General features: G+C 34.9%; 4 protein-coding genes across 4 annotated transcripts; 1 reads left to right on the forward strand and 3 right to left on the reverse strand.

The window, feature by feature from the left end:
- Window positions 1-143: 143 nt before the first annotated feature.
- Window positions 144-4278, reverse strand: LOC111778258 (uncharacterized). The gene is made up of 8 exons (XM_023657968.2): window positions 3869-4278; window positions 2920-3033; window positions 2591-2659; window positions 2441-2460; window positions 2307-2359; window positions 2177-2207; window positions 2014-2095; window positions 144-704 (listed from the first exon to the last, which is right to left on the reverse strand). Exons 1-8 carry the CDS (start codon window positions 4050-4052, stop codon window positions 499-501), a joined length of 759 nt encoding a protein of 252 aa, XP_023513736.2. The 5' UTR covers window positions 4053-4278; the 3' UTR covers window positions 144-498.
- Window positions 4279-5315: 1037 nt separating this feature from the next.
- Window positions 5316-10293, reverse strand: LOC111778257 (serine carboxypeptidase-like 34). Its single transcript, XM_023657966.2, has 10 exons — window positions 9972-10293; window positions 8896-9006; window positions 8664-8759; window positions 8162-8254; window positions 7983-8071; window positions 7596-7901; window positions 7364-7500; window positions 7182-7274; window positions 6365-6470; window positions 5316-5605 (listed from the first exon to the last, which is right to left on the reverse strand). Exons 1-10 carry the CDS (start codon window positions 10240-10242, stop codon window positions 5456-5458), a joined length of 1452 nt encoding a protein of 483 aa, XP_023513734.2. The 5' UTR covers window positions 10243-10293; the 3' UTR covers window positions 5316-5455.
- Window positions 10294-12306: 2013 nt separating this feature from the next.
- Window positions 12307-13790, forward strand: LOC111778939 (large ribosomal subunit protein eL42). The gene is made up of 4 exons (XM_023658953.2): window positions 12307-12405; window positions 13103-13282; window positions 13377-13451; window positions 13549-13790. The coding sequence occupies exons 1-4, from the start codon at window positions 12403-12405 to the stop codon at window positions 13606-13608; spliced, it is 318 nt and encodes a 105-aa protein (XP_023514721.1). The 5' UTR covers window positions 12307-12402; the 3' UTR covers window positions 13609-13790.
- A 364-nt stretch (window positions 13791-14154) lies between these two features.
- Window positions 14155-19094, reverse strand: LOC111778938 (photosystem II stability/assembly factor HCF136, chloroplastic). The gene is made up of 9 exons (XM_023658952.2): window positions 18689-19094; window positions 17931-18166; window positions 17499-17629; window positions 17125-17257; window positions 16889-17011; window positions 16323-16397; window positions 15341-15456; window positions 14850-14934; window positions 14155-14483 (listed from the first exon to the last, which is right to left on the reverse strand). Exons 1-8 carry the CDS (start codon window positions 19017-19019, stop codon window positions 14868-14870), a joined length of 1212 nt encoding a protein of 403 aa, XP_023514720.2. The 5' UTR covers window positions 19020-19094; the 3' UTR covers window positions 14155-14483; window positions 14850-14867.
- Window positions 19095-19528: the final 434 nt, after the last annotated feature.

A 19528-nucleotide genomic window follows, 5' to 3' on the forward strand; every position in this document is an offset into this window, starting at 1 on the left:
GTGAAAAAGACTATTCTCTTTTCATTTCCAGCTACCTTCCAAACACAAAATTTGAATAAAATCCTCATCAAACAAACAAAGGTAAGCACTTCAAAATCAAACTTTGAAGTTTCCTATTCAAATAAGAGAAGGGAAAGGAAAAATGATAATGAACAAGAGCCTCAAACATTCCATCCAACAACCGTCCCGACCATTAAATGCTCAATATCTTGTACGTGTGGCTCAAGTTTACGTGTACGTGAAGCTCAAACTTTTAAGGTAAACAAGAAAAAAACAGCACAAAACATGGCCAAAGACACAGTGATCTCATCTGTTTTGTGTGTATCAAACAAGCTTTTCTCCGCCTAGACTCAATTATGTGTTAATTTCCACATCTTTTATGTCCTTTACAAGTAATAACATTATTTTACAACAATAATGCATGATCAAGCTTGTAAAATAGGATGGATGCAGCAATGCAAATGATACAAGAAGGTATGTAAGGTACCTTCTTTGTTTCTATAACACATTTGTGTTCAACGGGTATGGGGCTGCGTTATTAAGATTCGGGTCGTCCATCTTTTGACACACGTATATGAAGTGAGAATCCGGGTCTTCCATGATGAAGCTCGGTGATAGCAAGCCCTTGTCGGTTAGGGGCACTGGTTCTAGATAGGATTTCTCTGGTGTGCTGCACCCTTCCGGCCTTTCAAATCCTGGCCTTGCTGTAGAAAGTAATGGATGAAAATAAGGGGATGATAAATGTGTATTTCCTAAGCTCTTTAACAATAGAGAGTATGATGAACTATCTTGTAACATATGATTTTCAGTAGAAGGAAGTAAAAGTTGAGCAAGACTATCCCAACTGCAAAAGTAAAGCAAAGCGGTTTCGACATTATTGGCAATTGTCCAAAGCAACAATGCTCGTAAAAACTGGGTTCAACGTAATTATTCTAGTGAGAATATTATATCATGTGTGGGACGGGAAGACTCGAACCTAAAACCTTTTGCAGGAAGTAAGAGTGCCCGAGGTCTCATGTTAGCATATTCAACTTATTACGAATCAACTTGTTTCTATATTTAACAAAGATGAATGCAAACATAATGCCATCGTGTACAGACTGGATGCAAGATCACATCCATGAAAACAAAACCAAGAGCACCAATCACATAGCAAGGGAATCAGCGTTTGGGAAAGCAAAATTGGGCACAGCAGTAGTTCGAGAGTTTGAGAAGCTAAAACCGCAAAGAACGAATTAGCTCTATCAAGCCAAGCCTTGTTTTCAGAGTAGGAAAGTCAGCGGAGGGGGTAATAGTAGGTGTATTGTTCCAATAAATACCACGTTGGACAAAGTTTATCGCTTTATCTTGTCGGTCCATAAATCATCTAATTTTCTCTGCTGTGAAAACGCAGCTAGAGAGCGTTGACAACGGCACACCCGTTTACACATCAAAGCAAAATGACTTGAATTTACCTACATTTAGCGATTCCTTTCATTTGTTCAATGGGGGGCAAGGGCCGTGGAGAGTAGTAGGGCAGCGGTACCAGAGATCAAAAGAGGGAAGCAAAGATGTGAGATCCCAACTCGGTTGGAAAGGAGAACGAAGCATTCTTTATAAAGGTGTGGAAACCTCTCGCTAGCAGACACGTTTTAAAACCTTGAGGGGAAGTCCGAAAGGAAAAGCACAAAAAGGACAATACCTACTAGCGGTAGACTTGGGCCGTTACAAAAGAGAACATAGCAATCAATTAATTTCCTACTTGCAAAAAATGCTGTATTTTGTGTAATTCCATTCATACTTCGTGATCAGAGCTTTCAACAGGTGTAATACTCAGGGAGTGAGGTCTTGTAAATCTAATATTAGACTACTATCTTAAGTAGTCGTCTAAGATTTTTTTGAATTATTAGTTTTTCTTCATAGACGTGGACTGAAACAAAACCAAGAGAAAGCAAATAAACACCCAGAGAAGGCTGCACCAATTAGAGATCTGAAAATAAAAACAGGTCAATGAGAGGATAACGACGAACTCACGAATTATAAACAATGTTATCTTCCAATTGTATGATGGTCGCATCAAATGGGGCATCCTTACTTTTGGATCGCCATACGTTATCTGCAAACAACCAAAATATATTGGTTAGTTTACTGCAAACAAAACACTAAAAAGTAAAAGCCAGAGATGAAAAATGGTTACCAATAAATAGACTCCTCCAGGTTTAAGAAGCCTATAGAAGTAAGAGACGAAAAAATTAGTGGAGCAATGTAAAACAGAAAGCAAATCAATACAAGTCAATCAACCACATGATGTTCATAAAGTCCACAACCTACTCACTTCTCCCAGCATTTGAGCAGCACTAATCGGAGCATCAGTGCCACACTATGTACACAAAATTAAAGAATTAGACTAAGAGAGAAAACAGTGAATAACATGCATATGAAATATGGAAAGCTCACGTACCATCAATGAATCAAGTGTCCCTATTATCAAGAACCGAGCGGCCAGGAGTAAAGAGAAGTGGCACCGGCATTGAAAGATGAACACAGAAAACTTCAGTGATACAGATTGGAAATTTTGACGGTGTGTAGAATGAAGATCAAGAAGTTAAACCTTTATCGACGACAGCACCAAATTTCTCGTCTGGGAAAAAGCTCATGTCCTTGACATCCATTTGCATGTCTATATAGATATGTCAAGGAAACTTGCAGGAACTAGAAATTGAAGTGGAAAACTAAGAACCAATTGTATTTTAGCTAAAAGAGAATACAAGAACGACATTAGCGAGGACCATCTCTGCCTTATACTTTACCCATACCCAAGTATTTATGATTCAACTCTACTGAACGCAATTCGATCACACAAAAATATCGAGTGCTAATTTGAAAACAAAAGAAACCATACATTATAATTGAACAAAGATGCAAACCTGAAGAGGATACATTTCAACTGGGGGATGAACTGATACTTTCTTCTCATTATGTCAATTGCCACAGAAGAAATGTCAATATTCATTATGTCTTCATATCCATCCTTGATCATATCCTCTGACATAACTACAAGTACAAAAGATGTCAAAATCAATGTTCTATTATGTAACAACTCAAGCCCACCGTCAGTAGATATTGTCCACTTTGGCCCGTTACATATCATCATCAGCCTCACGGTTTTAAAACGCGTTTGTTGGGGAGAGGTTTACACACCCTTGTAAGAAATGCTTCACTCCCCTCTCCAAGCACCTAATTTCACCGTATCATTTATCTATTTTGGCACACTTTCTTCTCAATTATGCAGATAAATCACCAGTAAGTATAGCATCTATCACTACCAAATTATTTACTGATACTTACATCTTAACATGTGTCATTGCGGAAATTTTTGCCAAAGATGACACAGTTTCAGAGACAATGAAGCTCAGAAATTCCAAATAAAGCTTAAAACCTCGATAACTATGAACTTGAACCTCCTCTCAGCTAGAACTTCTTGGCCTATTCTGCTCATGCTTTCGGCTCAAATTGATTCAAACCAAACAATAAGCTGCTTGAACATTCTCTCAACGCTAATTTACGTGAAAATTCAGAACCAGATTAAAGCCAAAAGAAAAAAGAAATGAATACTAAAACCGAGTGCTCGTGTTCTTAGTGACTATGAATTCTTAGCGAAACGTTTCCAAGATAGCTCCTCGATTCAAGTTCTTCATATGCTAGACCGTCTAAATCCATCAATCCAATAAACTAAAAAATCCACCAAACATCAATTTAGGACAAAGAAAAACCAAATGCATCGAAAATTCATTCCAATTCCAACTTCCAACACATCCTCGAGAACTATTCCAATCTGAAAAGAAAACGAAACTGGAAAAGGGCACGAAGGTGAAATTGGGGAAATTACCAGCATTACCACAGCCAACCATAAGGATGGAGGCGGAAGTGCTGATGAACTTGCGAACAAACGGGCGAAGAGCAGCATAACGCTGGTACCAATCAAAAGAACCAGCCTCCTGCAGATAACGAGCGTCCCAGTAGACAGCATCGCCGTAGTCGTAGGTGTTGCAGCTCGACACATCCCTGTACATGTCTACACCTACGGCCCCCTCCGCCGGCAAATTTCACCGTTGAAAGAAGACGATAGGAGCTTAAACACGCCGGCGGCGGTTGATTCGGCAGTTGTAAGGTGGGGCTGTGGAGAACTGGTATATAGAGAGAGAAAGAGAGAGAAGTGAGAGAGAGGAACAGGGAAGTCGGTTGAACGCTGGTCTGGATGGGATTTGGAGCGCGTGAAGAGTGGCGCGTGGAAAAAGCGCGCGAGTGGAGAAAAAGGCCCAGATGTAATTTTCACAATGAATATTCCAGAGAGTTCATGGTTTATAAAATATAGATTTAATTATTATTCTTTTAAAATATAAATATTCCGCGATAACGAAATATTTTTCTTTTTAAATAAATAAATAGATAAATTACCTAACTTTAACTCAATTTTAAATCCAAATTTTTAATCTCGTGGAATATTAAACAAAAAAATATTATAAAATTGTCACATTTTTTTTTATTTAAATGAAATTAATGGGTATTTAAAATTATTAGTTGGGTTATATTTTTTTTCGAGTTTGTGTTTAGTGTTGAATTTTTTAAAAACAAAAAAATTCGGTTCAACTGGGTTGACATTTTTTACATTTTTTTATGATGTCAACCCGACCCATCTGACTAGCGTGAAAACAGGGCTACAATCCAACTTTTGAACAAAAATTAAAAATATTTAATATATATAATATGAAATTTAATTATTAATAGAATATAAATAATTAAAAAAATAATACAACTCAACCCAAATTAAGAAAAAAAGAAAATTAATTAATATTTGTAATTAAAATTTAAAGTTATTCGGTAGTCATCTTTATGAGAATGACAAATATTTTCCTTAAAAAATAAATAAAGAATGAAATTAAATTTGGTGGTTTAATTTTGGTTAGTAATCAATTGAGTTGGGTAGCGACAACAACTTTTTTTTTTTTTTTTTTTTTTTGTATTTTTTTTAATCGAAAAATTGATTTGTTGAACAAAAATAAATAAAATTGACCTAACCTATAATGAAATATTTGATTAAAATCAACATGGTATTTACTAAAAATGACTTTAACAACCTTATATTTATATTAAATGTAGAATTTTATTTTTTGTGATATTTTAAAATTAAAAAAAATATCGTGAATATATAAGTAATAGATACTATCTTTAGGCGTTCTGCATAATTTGGAGAAAAAATAGTAATAATAATTTGTATATATATATATATTATGCTCAATAATAAAATATTAATAGAAATGTTGATAAAATGTGGATAAAGTGACAAAAATAAATTACTATTAAAAAAAATTAATTCATAAATTGGCATTTCTGTGTATTAAAACAATAATAACAAAATACTGTGACTAAGAAATTAAAATTAAAAAAAGAAACTAATAATATTTTAAGAGTGAATCTAAAAGGGCATATCTGGCAGACGGCTATTGGCCAGGAAATGCGTAAGGAGCTGAAGAGCTTCCTTTGGAGCATACAATGGAACCTCGTGGCCAGCACCTTTGATTGTCACAAACATTAGCCCTTCGTACTCGATCGTCCACCCACCAACCTATCAATAATCGAATATTACGTATACTCGTTCGTCACACACAATAAACGAAGGTAGTATATCGATATTTCTTTGTTGTTCGAGTAATCAATTTTTCGATAACAACTTGTTTTCAAATTGGGTTTTGGAATTTGTGAAGTGTTGCACTGAATGTTTTTTTTAAAACGTTTGTCAAATATTCAATATGATTCCCCAAGATCTAGTTTTGTTCAAGTAACGGATTCTAGCTAATTGAAAGGATCTTCTAATCAATCCAGAGATCATTTCGATTCCATTAGTAATGAGGATTCGAAATATCACACATTGATCAATCAAAGAGAGATTCAGCAACTAAAAGAAAGATCGATTCTTTGGGATCCTTCCTTTCTTCAAATGGAAGGAACAAAGATACAATCAAACCGATTCTCTAAATGCTTTTCTGGATATTCCTCAATGTCCCAGCTATTCACGGAACGTGATAAAGCAGATGAATAATCATCCACTTCCGGAAGAAATCGAAGAATTTCTCGGGAATCCTACAAGACCCATTCGTTCTTTTTGTTTAATGGGTCGAAGATAATTTGAAAATTTGACGACTAGTTGTATACTAGATTGAAAGTGGTATTAAAGTCTAAACTTACGATACATACATATATGAGATTCACAAGAATAAGTGTCAGAATAAATCAGTATTAAATAAATAGATTAAAAAGTAAGAATTCAAATTCAGAAAAATAATGAGGTGTTGATATATTATTGAGGATTAATCGTAAAAAGTACCTGTTGGCTGCTAAACCAAGGAAACCAATCCTGTTTGATCTTTAAACCAAGTTTGTTCAAAGTATATCGAGTTGAGGTCACTGGAATTCTTCCATCAGTATCTCCACTACAGTTTCGAACACATTATCAATTAGAATATAAAGAAGAAAGTGGTATTAAAGTCTAAACCTGTGATACCTACAAATTTGACCAGACTAAGTGTCAGAATGAGTATATACCAGAATGAGTATATACCAGTATTAATTGATACGTATCATCTAAAAAGATTAAAAGTAAGAATTAAAATTAGAATATTGTAAAATGTTGAGGTTCTATTTTCTGGATCATGAGCCAAAGAAGCTTCAATCATCCTATTGTTGGATGATGGAAGTCCCACATCGGCTAATTTAGGGAATGATCATGAGTTTATAAGTGAGGAATACTAACTCAGGGAATGATCATGAGTTTATAAGTGAGGAATACTAACTCCATTGGTATGAGGCCTTTTGGGGAAGTCCAAAGCAAATCCATGAGAGCTTACACTCAAAGTGGACAATATCATACCATTGTGGAGAGTCGTGTTCGTCTAACATCTATAATCTAACTTGAGTCTTTCATAATATAGATAGCTGTGAGTTCCAATTGTTGGGAGGGGTCGAGACATTTTGGGGAAGCTCAAAGCAAAACAAGTGGACAATATCATACAATTTTGGAGAATCATGACCAAAATACTTCAGTTCATAAGGTATGATATCATGGGATGGGATAGGAAGGTTGTTCAACCAAATAAACAAACAAAATCAATTCAAATTCGAGTGGTTTTGAAGATTGGATTTACCTAAACACCCAAATGCGAAGGCCCCCGGCAACGAGCTTCTTGATTATGGGGAGGATTGAAGGTGGGGAATCCTTCCACAATGAAATTTGATCACTGAAAACAACTCAAAAAGTGTTGAATCAACAATAAGCAACGCCAAATTGTGCAATTATTGAAATGGTTGTTGAATACGGTTACAGTACCTGCAAGGGGACCACGCATATGGAATTTTAGTGACATTGGCGTGCAAAGCCTTCTGAACATCCGCTCTGTTCATATATTTTACAGTGTAATCCGACGAACAAGGATCAGATCCCATCGGCTTCTTGTGCCATCCTTCCTGCAAAAAATCATCTCCAATCGCCAATCCGATATTCAGTTTCAACAGATCTGGACCACAAAAATCTGTAAAATCGACCAGATTCAGAAACTCACATATTTCGTGAATATCATAGGCGCAACGCCGTCGATTTCCGGCTGCCGCTGCCACCTTCCTCCGCCGCCGCGGCTCAAATTCGTCCGCACACAGACCGGAGAGTACAAACTGTACATGTTGACGATACTGTACACCCAGAAATAGGCATTGAGATATGGCCGGCAGGCGGCTGACGGAACCATACTTCTAAAATCGCAGTTATTCCTGATTTGTCCGTACAATTGATCGGAGATTATAGCGTGATTCCAAGCGAAATCGATCATTCCGCGCTGATCGGTTTCGTCGTCGAGCAAGGCGTTTCCGATCTGTAAATCGACGAACACTGTTAGGAGATGAAGACGTAATGAACGATTTTAAGCAATTTTACAGAGGCTGTAATGAATTACCATGAAGCCTTTGAAGTTTATTCGTTTTTCCTTGGAGATTTTCTTGTTCTCATCGAAAATGACCTCTGAAAGTTGCGGAACGTAGTGGCCTGAGGAGGAAGAAGACGACGACGAATAGTTAATTACAGAGAGGAATTGGAATATGCGATCAAATTGAAGAAACAGAGAGATTCCGGTACCTGCATAGCTCTCGCCGGCGATGTAGAACTCATGGGACTTGAATTGGGGGAATCGCTCGAACCAGTTGAGTAGAAAGGCGTACGAATCCTTAGCTAACAATCAAAATTAAAAGAATAAAAAACTGTTTTTTTTTTTTTTTTTTTTTTTTTTTTTTTTTAATTTTTATCTAAAATTTAACTGTAAATGTTTTTATTATTATTATTATTTGATATTTTAATTATTTTCTATAATTGAACATCTATTTTTATAATTAAGAAGACGAAATTATATATAAAAAAATTAAAATTATTAAATTAATGAATAAAATAGAAAATTCAATAACGAGTATTGAAATTCCTATAATAAAATCATATTTTAATTAATTTAAATAGAATAAATTTGACGTAGATTATCTTAGTATTCATAAAATTTAAGATTAAATTTTGATTTTTTTTTTAAATTATAGGGATTAAATTGTAATTTAATAAAAAAAAAAAACGTCAAACACGACCAAATTTATACCTGTGATTGTGTCACCGAGGTCAGTGATGTCTTGACTAGTGTTGGTGTAGGAGAACCCAACTCCGACCGGTGACTCCAAGAACAATAGGTTTGCCGCTGAATCAAGTATTATCATCACGGTTAGAGCTATGGTAATTTTAGTGACGTTAAAATAAATTAAAGGATTTAGCGTATTATTAATTACTAACTTAAAATAAAAGGTAATTTTCATTAAAAAAAATGATAAAATTACCTGAGTTCCAAGTGTATGGGTTGAACTTAAGCTTTGGTTGGTCACCTTTCTGAGGAAAGAAAGGTCCCAACTCCTCGGCTGCCCCGTACGCCACTGATGAGCATCCGGGTCCTGTTTAATATTTTAAACATCAATTAATATTATTTAAACCCTAATAAAAATATCACTATAAAAAAAAAAAAAAAAAAAAAACCCTAAATTTTAAAAATAAAAAATAAAAAATAAAAAATATACCGTTAGTTTTGAATAAAAATAGTTAATATTTTGTTTAAAAAATACACTTACAAATTTTAAAAAATGCCCTGTATGAACGTTAGAAATTGTTAGACGAACACGACTCTCTACAGATATTGTCTACTTTGAGTATAAGCTCTCGTGGCTCTGCTTTGGGCTTCTCCAAAAGGTCTCATTCCAATGGAGAGAGTATTCTTTGTTTATAAGCTCATGGTCATTCCCTCAATTAGTAGAGGTGGAACTTTCATCATCCAACAGAAATAATGACAGTTTTGATCTAGGTAAAGGGTATTAATACTATTTTTAAAATTTTATGGGTATTTGAAAAATATAGTATTAACAATGAACTGTATTTTTTAAACATACTTAAAAGTTTATTATTATTATTTTTTAAATAATCTACTAATATTTTCATCCAAAATTAACGGTAATAGTATTTTTTTTTAATAATTTTTAAAAGTTTGAATGTATTATTAAAACTTTATGGATATTTTTTTTTATAGATAAAGTATAATTTTATTTAAATGTTAATATAATATTAAAACACGTGTTAAAAAAACATTACGAAATCTTATTTAAAAACTATATGGACTCGATTAATATTTTTGATTGAATAAAATTAAAGAATATCTAAATAAAAGTTTAGCCAAAAAAATAAAATAGTGACACTCTAGGGACCTCTCTGCAATTTAAAGTAATTTCCCTTTTTACCCTCTTTTGAATAATTAGCATTCCTAAAAAAATTAATAAATGTAAAATATATTCCTAAAAAATTAAAACCTTGAATTTATTACCTAAATTATTATTGAATTAAAAAATAATATTTAATTTCAAATTTTTACCTCCATTGAGCCATAGAAGAAGAGGCTTTTGTTGGGGATTGTCAATGGCCTCAAAGAACCAATAAAACAATGCCCTTCCATGAGACTCATTGACCGTAACATACCCGGCGTAGTGCTCGAATTTCACCGGTGGCTGCCCGGGCAGCCCGACGACTCGATCCGCCTCTTGTCGGGCTAATACATGTGGACCGAGTCTATGTTTAGCACCAAAACCTTCTTTGAAATTTCCAAGAAGAAAGAATAGAAGAAGAATATACGAAAAGTACACCATTAAGAATCAAGAGACAGTCTCTTTGTCTCCGTCTTCGATCACGACCTCGACTGTAATTCTTTTTCTTTGTGGACTCTGGTTTATATAGAGAGAATATGAAGAAGATAAGAAAACTCATTTTTAGAAATCATTAACGAGACTACAGATACTGTTAAGCTGTCTTCTAATACTTACCTTATTTTTCCGTTCCCTTATTATGAGTCCAGTGCAGCGGTAAGTGGCAAAGATATGTTTGTCTAAACTATGTTGTCTATGTTCATTGGGTTAAAATAAGTACTGCACAATCGCTGTCATGCTGCGTTGTGACATAGTTTCAAGGGTATTTAGGTCATTTTGGTTAGAGGATGAAAATTGATTTTATATTTATGCCTTATTAAGCTATATTTATAAAATTAAAAAATATATTCTTGGAAATTATCTCAAAATAAAAGAAAATTTATTTCAAAATAATTGTAATTTTTTAAATTTTTTATAAAACAAATCCTAAGCTATTTTTAATTTTTAAATTAAAATATTATATAAAAATAACGTACAAAAATGAATGTTAAAATATATATAATTAAATTTATTTCCTTCCTCTCGCCTCAATCGTTGGATTTGTTATTATTGTTTTTATATTTTTTTGGAAAAATATTTATTGAATTTAAAATCATATTCATGCATATTATCTTATAGTTTTAGAAATATTAATATATAATGACTATAAAATTTAAAGTTATAATTTTATTTTTATTGTCTCATAAATTATGATAAAATTAGAGAATCCATGAATTAAGGTGAGTACGGAACCGTTACTATTCCTGTCTCTACTTTCAATCTCTACTCATGCAAAATCCGTCCTGTTCAAGTTGCGGTGGACGATTAGACGAAACGGGTTTAAAGAAGGAAATGAATATTATCTATTATGTTATATCTTTTGGAAGGAAAGATTATTGTGAATTGAAACTCGAGAAATTGATGAAGGATGTGTTGGACGATGAAAGTCCCACATCGACTAATTTAGGGAATGATCATGAGTTTATGATCAAGAAATACTATCTTCATTGGCATGAGATACTTTGGGAACCACAAAGCAAAGCTACGAGAGCTTATGCTCAAAGTCAACAATATCATACCATTGTGGAGAGTTGTGTTCATTTAACATGGTATTAGAGTCATGCTCTAAACTTAGTCGTGCCAAGAGTGACTCAATTAAGGGGAGGTGTTGGATCAAGAGTGACTCAATTAAGGGGAGGTGTTGGATGATGAAAGTCCTTCAGTCCCGATGGCTCCAACATATCAACTAATTTAGGGAATGGTCATGGGTACAATATCATACCATTGTGTTGGATATAAGAATTTGAAATTCGGATTCGGCCCCTGTTCATATAACAGGATGGAGAGGACTCCAAAAGAAAAAGGAGTCGAGCGTCGAGCCTCGATTAAGGGGAGGCATACTTTGTTCGAGGGGAGGTGTTGGATGATGAAAGTCCCACATTCCCTACCATTGTTTTGGATAAGAATTTGAAATTCGGATTCGGTCCCAATGGCTCCAACATTTCCTACATCCGTTGAACTAAACAGGATGGAGAGGAGGGGTAAATTCGTAAATACAGGAAGGTCGGTAATGATCAATGCCAATGTTTTTTATCAGAATTTGAAATTCGAATTCGTTCCCGATGGCTCTAACATTTCCTACATCGGTTGAACCAGGGTCCAGATTTGAAATTCGACACCTGATGGCCTTAACATTACCTACATTCCTTAAAACATGACTCCAGGTGACCCGTGCCTAGGGTATAGTTACTATAAATGTATAGTTAAAATTTTTGAAAGATAAAGTCTAAAAAAATTAAATAGAAAAAAATATTAAGATCCACGAGGAACAATAAATTTAATTTTGGATTAAAATTTGAAATAGTAAGAGATTTGATATAAAATTATTTTTGGTTGTTTTTCAAAATGGGCCTTTTGTTTTAGATTTACGGCCCAATAGATCTTAACAATTGGGCCAATTAATTGGGCTTGCAATGGACCATGGACTTAAGTTATCAGAAATCTGGCCCATACCCAACCCATATGTCCATTTTTATGGAGTATAAAACTGGAGAGATATTATGTCATACCATTTGGTCGCCGATTAGGGTTTCTTCTTAGAGCTAGTAAGGACCAGAAGCCGCCATGGTAATCTTGCTTCCACTGTTCTTTTAGTTTTTTTTCTTTTTTCTCCGTCTGTTCATGATTGTTGCTGTTTGGTAACGAGGATTTAAGTGGAAATGAGAAGACGGAAGCATCTTCTTTCCTATGATATTATCCTATTTGATTCCGAACGCTAACAGCTAAAGCTTCGTATAATTATTTTTGACATGAGCTAATATTGACGGTTTTTGGAGGCTAATAGCTAAGTGAATGTGTCGTAAATATATTTGTATTATAGGATGTCGGATTGATTGATTTTCGGAATCGTTTTGGTTGTTTTACTTTCGAGAGTTGGCATTTATGAAGGACATTATTCTTTTTGAAGGTTATGTTGTTCTGTGCAGTGTGGTTGTCTGTGTTTTTTTTTTTTAGTTACGTTGATTTTTTGTAAGTGTTAATGCTGTAGATCTGGATTTAATATGCTCGAATTGAGAACCACATCTGTATGTCTAGACTCGAGAGGCAAGATGTGCCATAGCAAACTGACTTTGAAATGCAGTGAAGAACATATTATCTCTGGTTTCTCTGTTCAAGCACTTTTTGTATAATTTCCAATTATGTTTTACTCTGCCAGATATTCAGCTAATTTCGAAGTTTTTTGTATTTCTCATGGAGTTCTAATTTATGATCTTAAAATTATTCTCTGTTATGTGAAATGATATTGAATTTTTCTACTAATTAGGTGAACGTTCCCAAGACGAAGAAGACTTACTGCAAGAGCAAGGAATGCAAAAAGCATACCTTGCACAAGGTTACCCAGTACAAAAAGGGTAAGGACAGTCTTGCTGCCCAAGGAAAGCGTCGTTATGATCGTAAACAATCAGGATACGGAGGCCAGACCAAGCCCGTCTTTCACAAGAAGGTGAAAATCCCTTCCATATCTATTCTAATCAAACCACATTTTGCTCATTTTCCCTCGAATAAATAATCATGAGAACTTTAATTCCCCCTGCCAGGCAAAAACTACCAAGAAGATTGTGCTGAGGTTGCAATGCCAGGGTTGCAAGCATGTGTCACAGCATGCCATTAAGGTTTGTATTATCTAACGTGAACTCTTCTTGGATAGAAACTTAATACCATTGTCTTTCAATTTCTGTTTCATTAATGCCTACCTTCACATTTATGCAGAGATGCAAGCATTTTGAGATTGGTGGAGACAAGAAGGGAAAGGGAACTTCACTTTTTTAGATGCTTTAACATTGTCATTCACTATATATTGGTTTTTAGGGAGCCAAAATTGTGGGTTTCTTCTGCCCTATGCTTTTTGTTTGGTTATTCTGATATTTGTGAACACTTTTACCTGTTGAATTTTGTTTAATGCATCAGTTTATAATGGAACAACTAGCTAGCCACTTCCATTTTTCTGTTTATCACTTGTTTTAACTCCATGTTCATTTTTCTTTCTTCGTTAACAATTGCTATAAGTTCATATTTTGGCAATTTGCTGGTGCTACCCTACCTTGTTGGATTTGTTTATTGTGGCAGTTACTATTTCTGATGCTTTTATAAGAATTTGACATCCGTCCATTCACGCATATCATAGCCTGTGTTTATCATGAATATTAGTTTCTTTATATTTTATTTTCACCTTTTGAGTTTCCTTATATTGTTATTGATTTTTCTTTTCTAACGCAAGCATGTTCATAAAACATTCTTGACTTATAATGTTTGAACTATGATCCTGTAAATTTTCGTGAAATGATAAAGCACATAAGAAAATTTGGGACACAAAAATGTATTAGTATCTTCCAAATTCATCCCTTTTCTTTTGGCAATCAACAATGGGCACCTGAATGAACAGGTATACGTTTAGATTACAGATATTAACAAGAGTCGAAAGAACTATTCACGACCTGGATTCTTTCTAATCAATGCATTGCTAAAAGTTCTTGACCTTCAGAAATGCACACACAAAAAAAAAAAAGAAAAAAAAAGAGAAGGAAAATATGTAACTGGGGAATATTAGCGCACCTCGTCCCATCATCGAAAGCAAGAACGCAAAGCTGTTATTTAATGATACAAAATTTCCATCGCAAGCATCATATAAAATCTGATTCTGTAACCTGAAAAAGAAAAATACCAAAACCTGAATCTTTGATACACCAATGAGAACAATGTTGCAACAATTCAGTAACCCTACAACATAATCAAGCAGTAAACGGAAATTTTGATTTTCAAGCAATCCCAAATACCAGCCTCTACACAATAAAGTTTATAAATAGCCTTTCTGGAATATTTTTCGAGTTCAACAAATTTCAAGAAACAAAATAATACATGTTCTTAAAGGTTACCCTTTTACTGCTTTTATATTCTGCATATAATTTTAGAACAGTTTGGAATGTAGGGTTAAAAAAATTACATTTACACACAGCAAGAGCCTGAGATGGCAAAAGAAAAATCAAAGAAGAGAAGGAAGAGGAATTAATTACCGAGTAAAATCTCAAAGTTCAACCAAGATATTGAAGCAACACCCCGTCATTTCCGAGTACAAAACCTTTCTTATCGTTTATAAACCTGCGGAGATGTAAATAGATTGATTATAAGAGAATATGTGAAGGTGAAGTATAGCACAATTGCATTGTGTTTGCAGCCATATTGATTGTGACTTTTCAAAATGAAAGAACAGTGAAGGCACCCCTTTTATATATACTTTTGAAAGAAATATTCTTCAAGTGTTTTAAAAAAATTTGAATTATTTTCAGTTATCTAACTGAACACCACAAAAACTTTCCAAAGAGGTTAAAAACATTTTTTACCTTCCAAAAATCATCCCAAACCCACAGGGAGAGCCATAAAAATAGAATTTATAAAGGGACAGACTTTATAGCAAGTGTATGGCAAAGTGTCCTTGAGTAATGAGGTAATTTCAGATTTAAAGAATTGAAAAACTAACTCAATTTTACAGTATGGTGATACTCACTTTACAGAGTATAAGTTGGCCGCAATATTGTCAGCTGCTTTATCACGGGTCCATGTCTTGCCACCATTTGTAGTTTTCAGAAGTACTCCACTTCCTCCAGCTGCCCAAGCCTCTTCCTGTACAACTCACACCAGAAACAAGAAAAACTGTAAAAAAAATATTCACCAAGGCGATGATCGATTTTGGGTAAAGGGATGACTTCGTTTTTGTCTGTCGGTTATGATAAATCCAAAATGACGAATCTTTAGAACTCAACGACACAAATGTACAACCTATAGAACTGATCTTGTTCAAGTAAGGTCGTAAAAGGATATGTGTCTTCAAATTCAGCATACAGATTATATATTCATTGCCAAGGGATGATGAGATATGCACTACACTTTGCACAGTATATACATGACTTCCGACTACAAGCTCAAGGTATCTCGGACAATGCAATTATTTATTATGAACACAAGATCGTACAAGTTCTATGTTAGTACCGTCATTCCTCACGTTGAGAATTGCAGGAAGGTATGTGATTAAATGAGAAATCTAACTACTCCGGGGAAGATGTAGAACATACCCACACCTTATTTCATAAATATGCACCAGGCTAATTAAAATGCCTGAAAAACAATTCATTTTTTTTTCATCGTCCCAAAAACAGAGGCTTTTCCAGCTGTATGGCATGCACAAACTGATCCTTTAAAAAATGAATCCTTTAGTTTTTTTCTTATTCATACTTGCTGGAATGAATAATTTGTGCTGCACAGTGCACTTTTAGTACTGTATATTTCAGTTCAACATATAGCATGTCAATGAAAAACTAAATAATCACATTTTAGGCTTCTGTCTGGCCCTTCCCTTATGTGATCTGCTACACAAATCAACCAGATCCATTGAGTACCCCCTCCAAGAAGGTCAATTTCATCTATTTATAACTAAAAGATATGATATTTCCATCTCAATCACAAATCAGCAGGAGTCTTCAAGAACTTACCTTTGAACGATAACCAACATCTAATATGCCAAATCCTCGGCTTTGAACTGGAACTTCTTCAAAATCCTCACTTATCTGTTATGAGAAACATCATGAATTCAACAAGCAGTTAATATTTAACAGGAGTCGGGAGTCGGCTGAGAGGTCTAGCTGAAATTTTGGGAAGCAACAGCATAGATATAACCTATAGAATGACAATGTAGAATTTACTTGCCCTCTGGTTTCAAGTTAATGATGAATAAGATGAAAAATTAGTTTTCACTTACGACGTTTTCATGATTTTGTTTAAGAAAAAAAACCACAAAAGTTTCGAATGATAATATATCTGAAAAGCAATGCGATTATAGAATTCCGTCATTGGATTACTATGCATCCCCAAGTCTAAGATGAAAACTTATTGTACAATATTCAATGCTCGAGTAACTAGTAAAAGAAGGAGGGATATGGCTTTTGGTAAGGGTTAAAATGAAACCGCATTGCACCTCTAAACCATTTTTCATATTTTCAATTAGGGTGGCTTCACTAGAAAGTAGAAACACAAAGGAACGGTCATCGATTTCACTTACTCCTGTCCCTTTACTAAGAAAAAGTCCTCCTCCACGAACAAGAAGCCAAAGACCACCATCAGCTCTCCACCCCATGTTTTGAATCCTCCTTGCAATAGCTCTATTATGTGGCTGCCAGAATGGCTGATCTTGCAAATAAAGCCAAGATTTAATGAAATATAAAAGTTCAGAGTAAGCCAGTTCAGAGTAACACGGTTAGAAGAAGGGAGATAGAGAGAGAAATATAAAAGTTAAACCTGGCCAGGCTCCCAAGTGAGGTAGAAGTTACCACGACTTGAAACAGCTACATAACGCCCATCAGGAGAGCGATTTACTGTGTTAAAGGTTCCAGTGTAATAGCTTGCACCACTTATACCACTAGAAACTGTTCTGAAAAAGGTAAAGAAAACCACATTAGCATCACGTAATCGGGATTAAATTTTTTCTTTCAATGAGCTAAACTAGTGAACATTGGTGTCTGGCCCATGATTTCCTGCCACAAGCTGCCAGTCAAATCTCATCAGTTATCAGCCTATCAACTATTCCGGAATGATTTCAAGGTTAAATTCCGAACAACGAATCTTTAATCTTAAACCTAATAGAATGGAAATTTTCCCCTGCTGAAGCTCACCTATTAAGAGTGGCAGAAACAGTCTCCTGAACTGCAGCCTTCCAATTATATCCCTTGTTTGATGTAACATATATTGCACCTTCATCTGTAACCATCTCAGCACTTTTTTCTCCAGTTGCTTTAATGTAGACCTGAAGTTTTATAATAGGATCAACCACTCTAGTGTTAAATAAAAGCACTTTCTGGCAGAAAACAACAGATCAATTTATAGCTCTAGATATGTTAAAAGAACCAAAATGTCCATCTTAATTTAGAGCTGTGAATAATCCCTTATTTACGGTCTTACCACGTTTAACTATTGTTAATGAGCCTTATAACTACAATGGGTAAAGCAAAATCTATAAAATAGCAAGATCTGAAAATAGAACAACCTAAGGTTCAAGCACTGCCATATAATGAATTCCTTATCGATTATATAATTTAGTAGTTTACCATATCACCAGGAAGCTGAGCACTAAGTGGTATCCTTTCCCAGCTTTCTCCAGCATCCGAAGTGTACAACAGAATTGCAGGCTTTCCAACGATCCATCCCTCCTTTCCTTGGAAGCTAATAGAATTAAATCGGTAGTTAAAGTCTTCTTCTTCAGCTGAGGGGATTGAACGTGGAGCCCATGTTCTTCCACCATCTTTTGTCTCTAAAATGGTTTGCCGTGTCCCCAAAAGGAAACCTGCAGTGGGCTGAAAGTGTCAAATGGTTTCGTGGCATTATATTGGCGGAAGGAACTTGAAACCATAACTGTACGAACGAGAAATTACAAATTACAACATTCAGAAGCCTTGACAGAATCCGTAAGCACAAACAAGGTAGATAAAATCACTTGAAAAAATGATAATGAGAAATTTCTTTCCAAGATTTCAATTACACATCAAAGCTCAAACTCCCCACCCCCCAAAAGAATTATTGATGAAGAAACTGATTTTACAATAATTGGAAATGAAGACCAGCTTAACTTAAGTAGAACATAATTCAAGCCTTTAAAGAAGATAATTGAACAAACAACTGTACTGCCTAATAGCTTTTCAGTGTACAAATCCTCCCAAACTTCAGATGTTTCCAACAATTAATTGCTGTGACTAGTGAGTTTCCGAAACACAATAATTCGTAGTAGAAAAACAAAAACAAACTCAAAATTCTCCAGCATTATTCGTTGATTTCTGCAGAAAAAGGAACCAAAGCTATCGGAACTAACCATGGTTCAAATCGTCGGGCACAAAAGCAATGTCGAGAAGGACAACACCAGGATCTATAGGAAGGTAAAGTCTCTCCCACTGCGACAGATTTTCTTCAGACTTCGCCGGTTTTACGGGAGCAATCAACGGAGAGAGCGAGAGAGAAACCGCGGCTGCCGTTTCAGCGACGAACTCCCGGCGATTAATGGAAGAATTCTTAATTGAGGCTTTGGGGGTGACAGAATTAACAGTTCGTGGCTGAAGTTGAGGTTGAGAGAGGGAGGTGAAGGAATGGCGAGGAGAAGAGGAAGCGAAGCATGAAGGTCTAAGGAGTTGTTGCAGAGTCGCCATTGAAGAGAGAAGGAAAGGAGCAGAGCAGTGCTGGTCGACCTCTTATCTCTCACATTATCCAGAAGGAAGTTCTCTCAGCCCGTTCGCGGGTGATTTTGAAGCGTCTCAAACTGCAAGATGAAAAAGATTTAAAATAAAAAAATTTCAATAGTCTCCTATTTGGGGATGTGGCTCAAATGGTAGAGCGCTCTCTCAGCATGCAAGAGGTACGGGGATTGATACCCCGCATCTCCATTATTTTTTCATTCATGAAAAGAAAACTTTGTTCTTTTTACTTTATTCATTTCATTTTAGTCTGAATTTAGTACCAAATTCAACAAATCTTAAAATTCTCTCATCGTAAATTAATAGTAATAGTTTTCATTTCAAAAAATAAGCTTGTTGCTACATTCTCGAAAAGCCCCTTTGAATCCAATTTCTCTTTTACCAACAAAAACTCATACATGTATATATATATATATATATTTTATTCCATACAAGTCTGAACTCAGATTCATGCTTTCTCCATC

This window comes from Cucurbita pepo, chromosome 17 (assembly GCF_057944985.1).
Source record: "Cucurbita pepo subsp. pepo isolate OVF chromosome 17, ASM5794498v1, whole genome shotgun sequence".
In the NCBI taxonomy this organism is placed as follows: domain Eukaryota; kingdom Viridiplantae; phylum Streptophyta; class Magnoliopsida; order Cucurbitales; family Cucurbitaceae; genus Cucurbita; species Cucurbita pepo.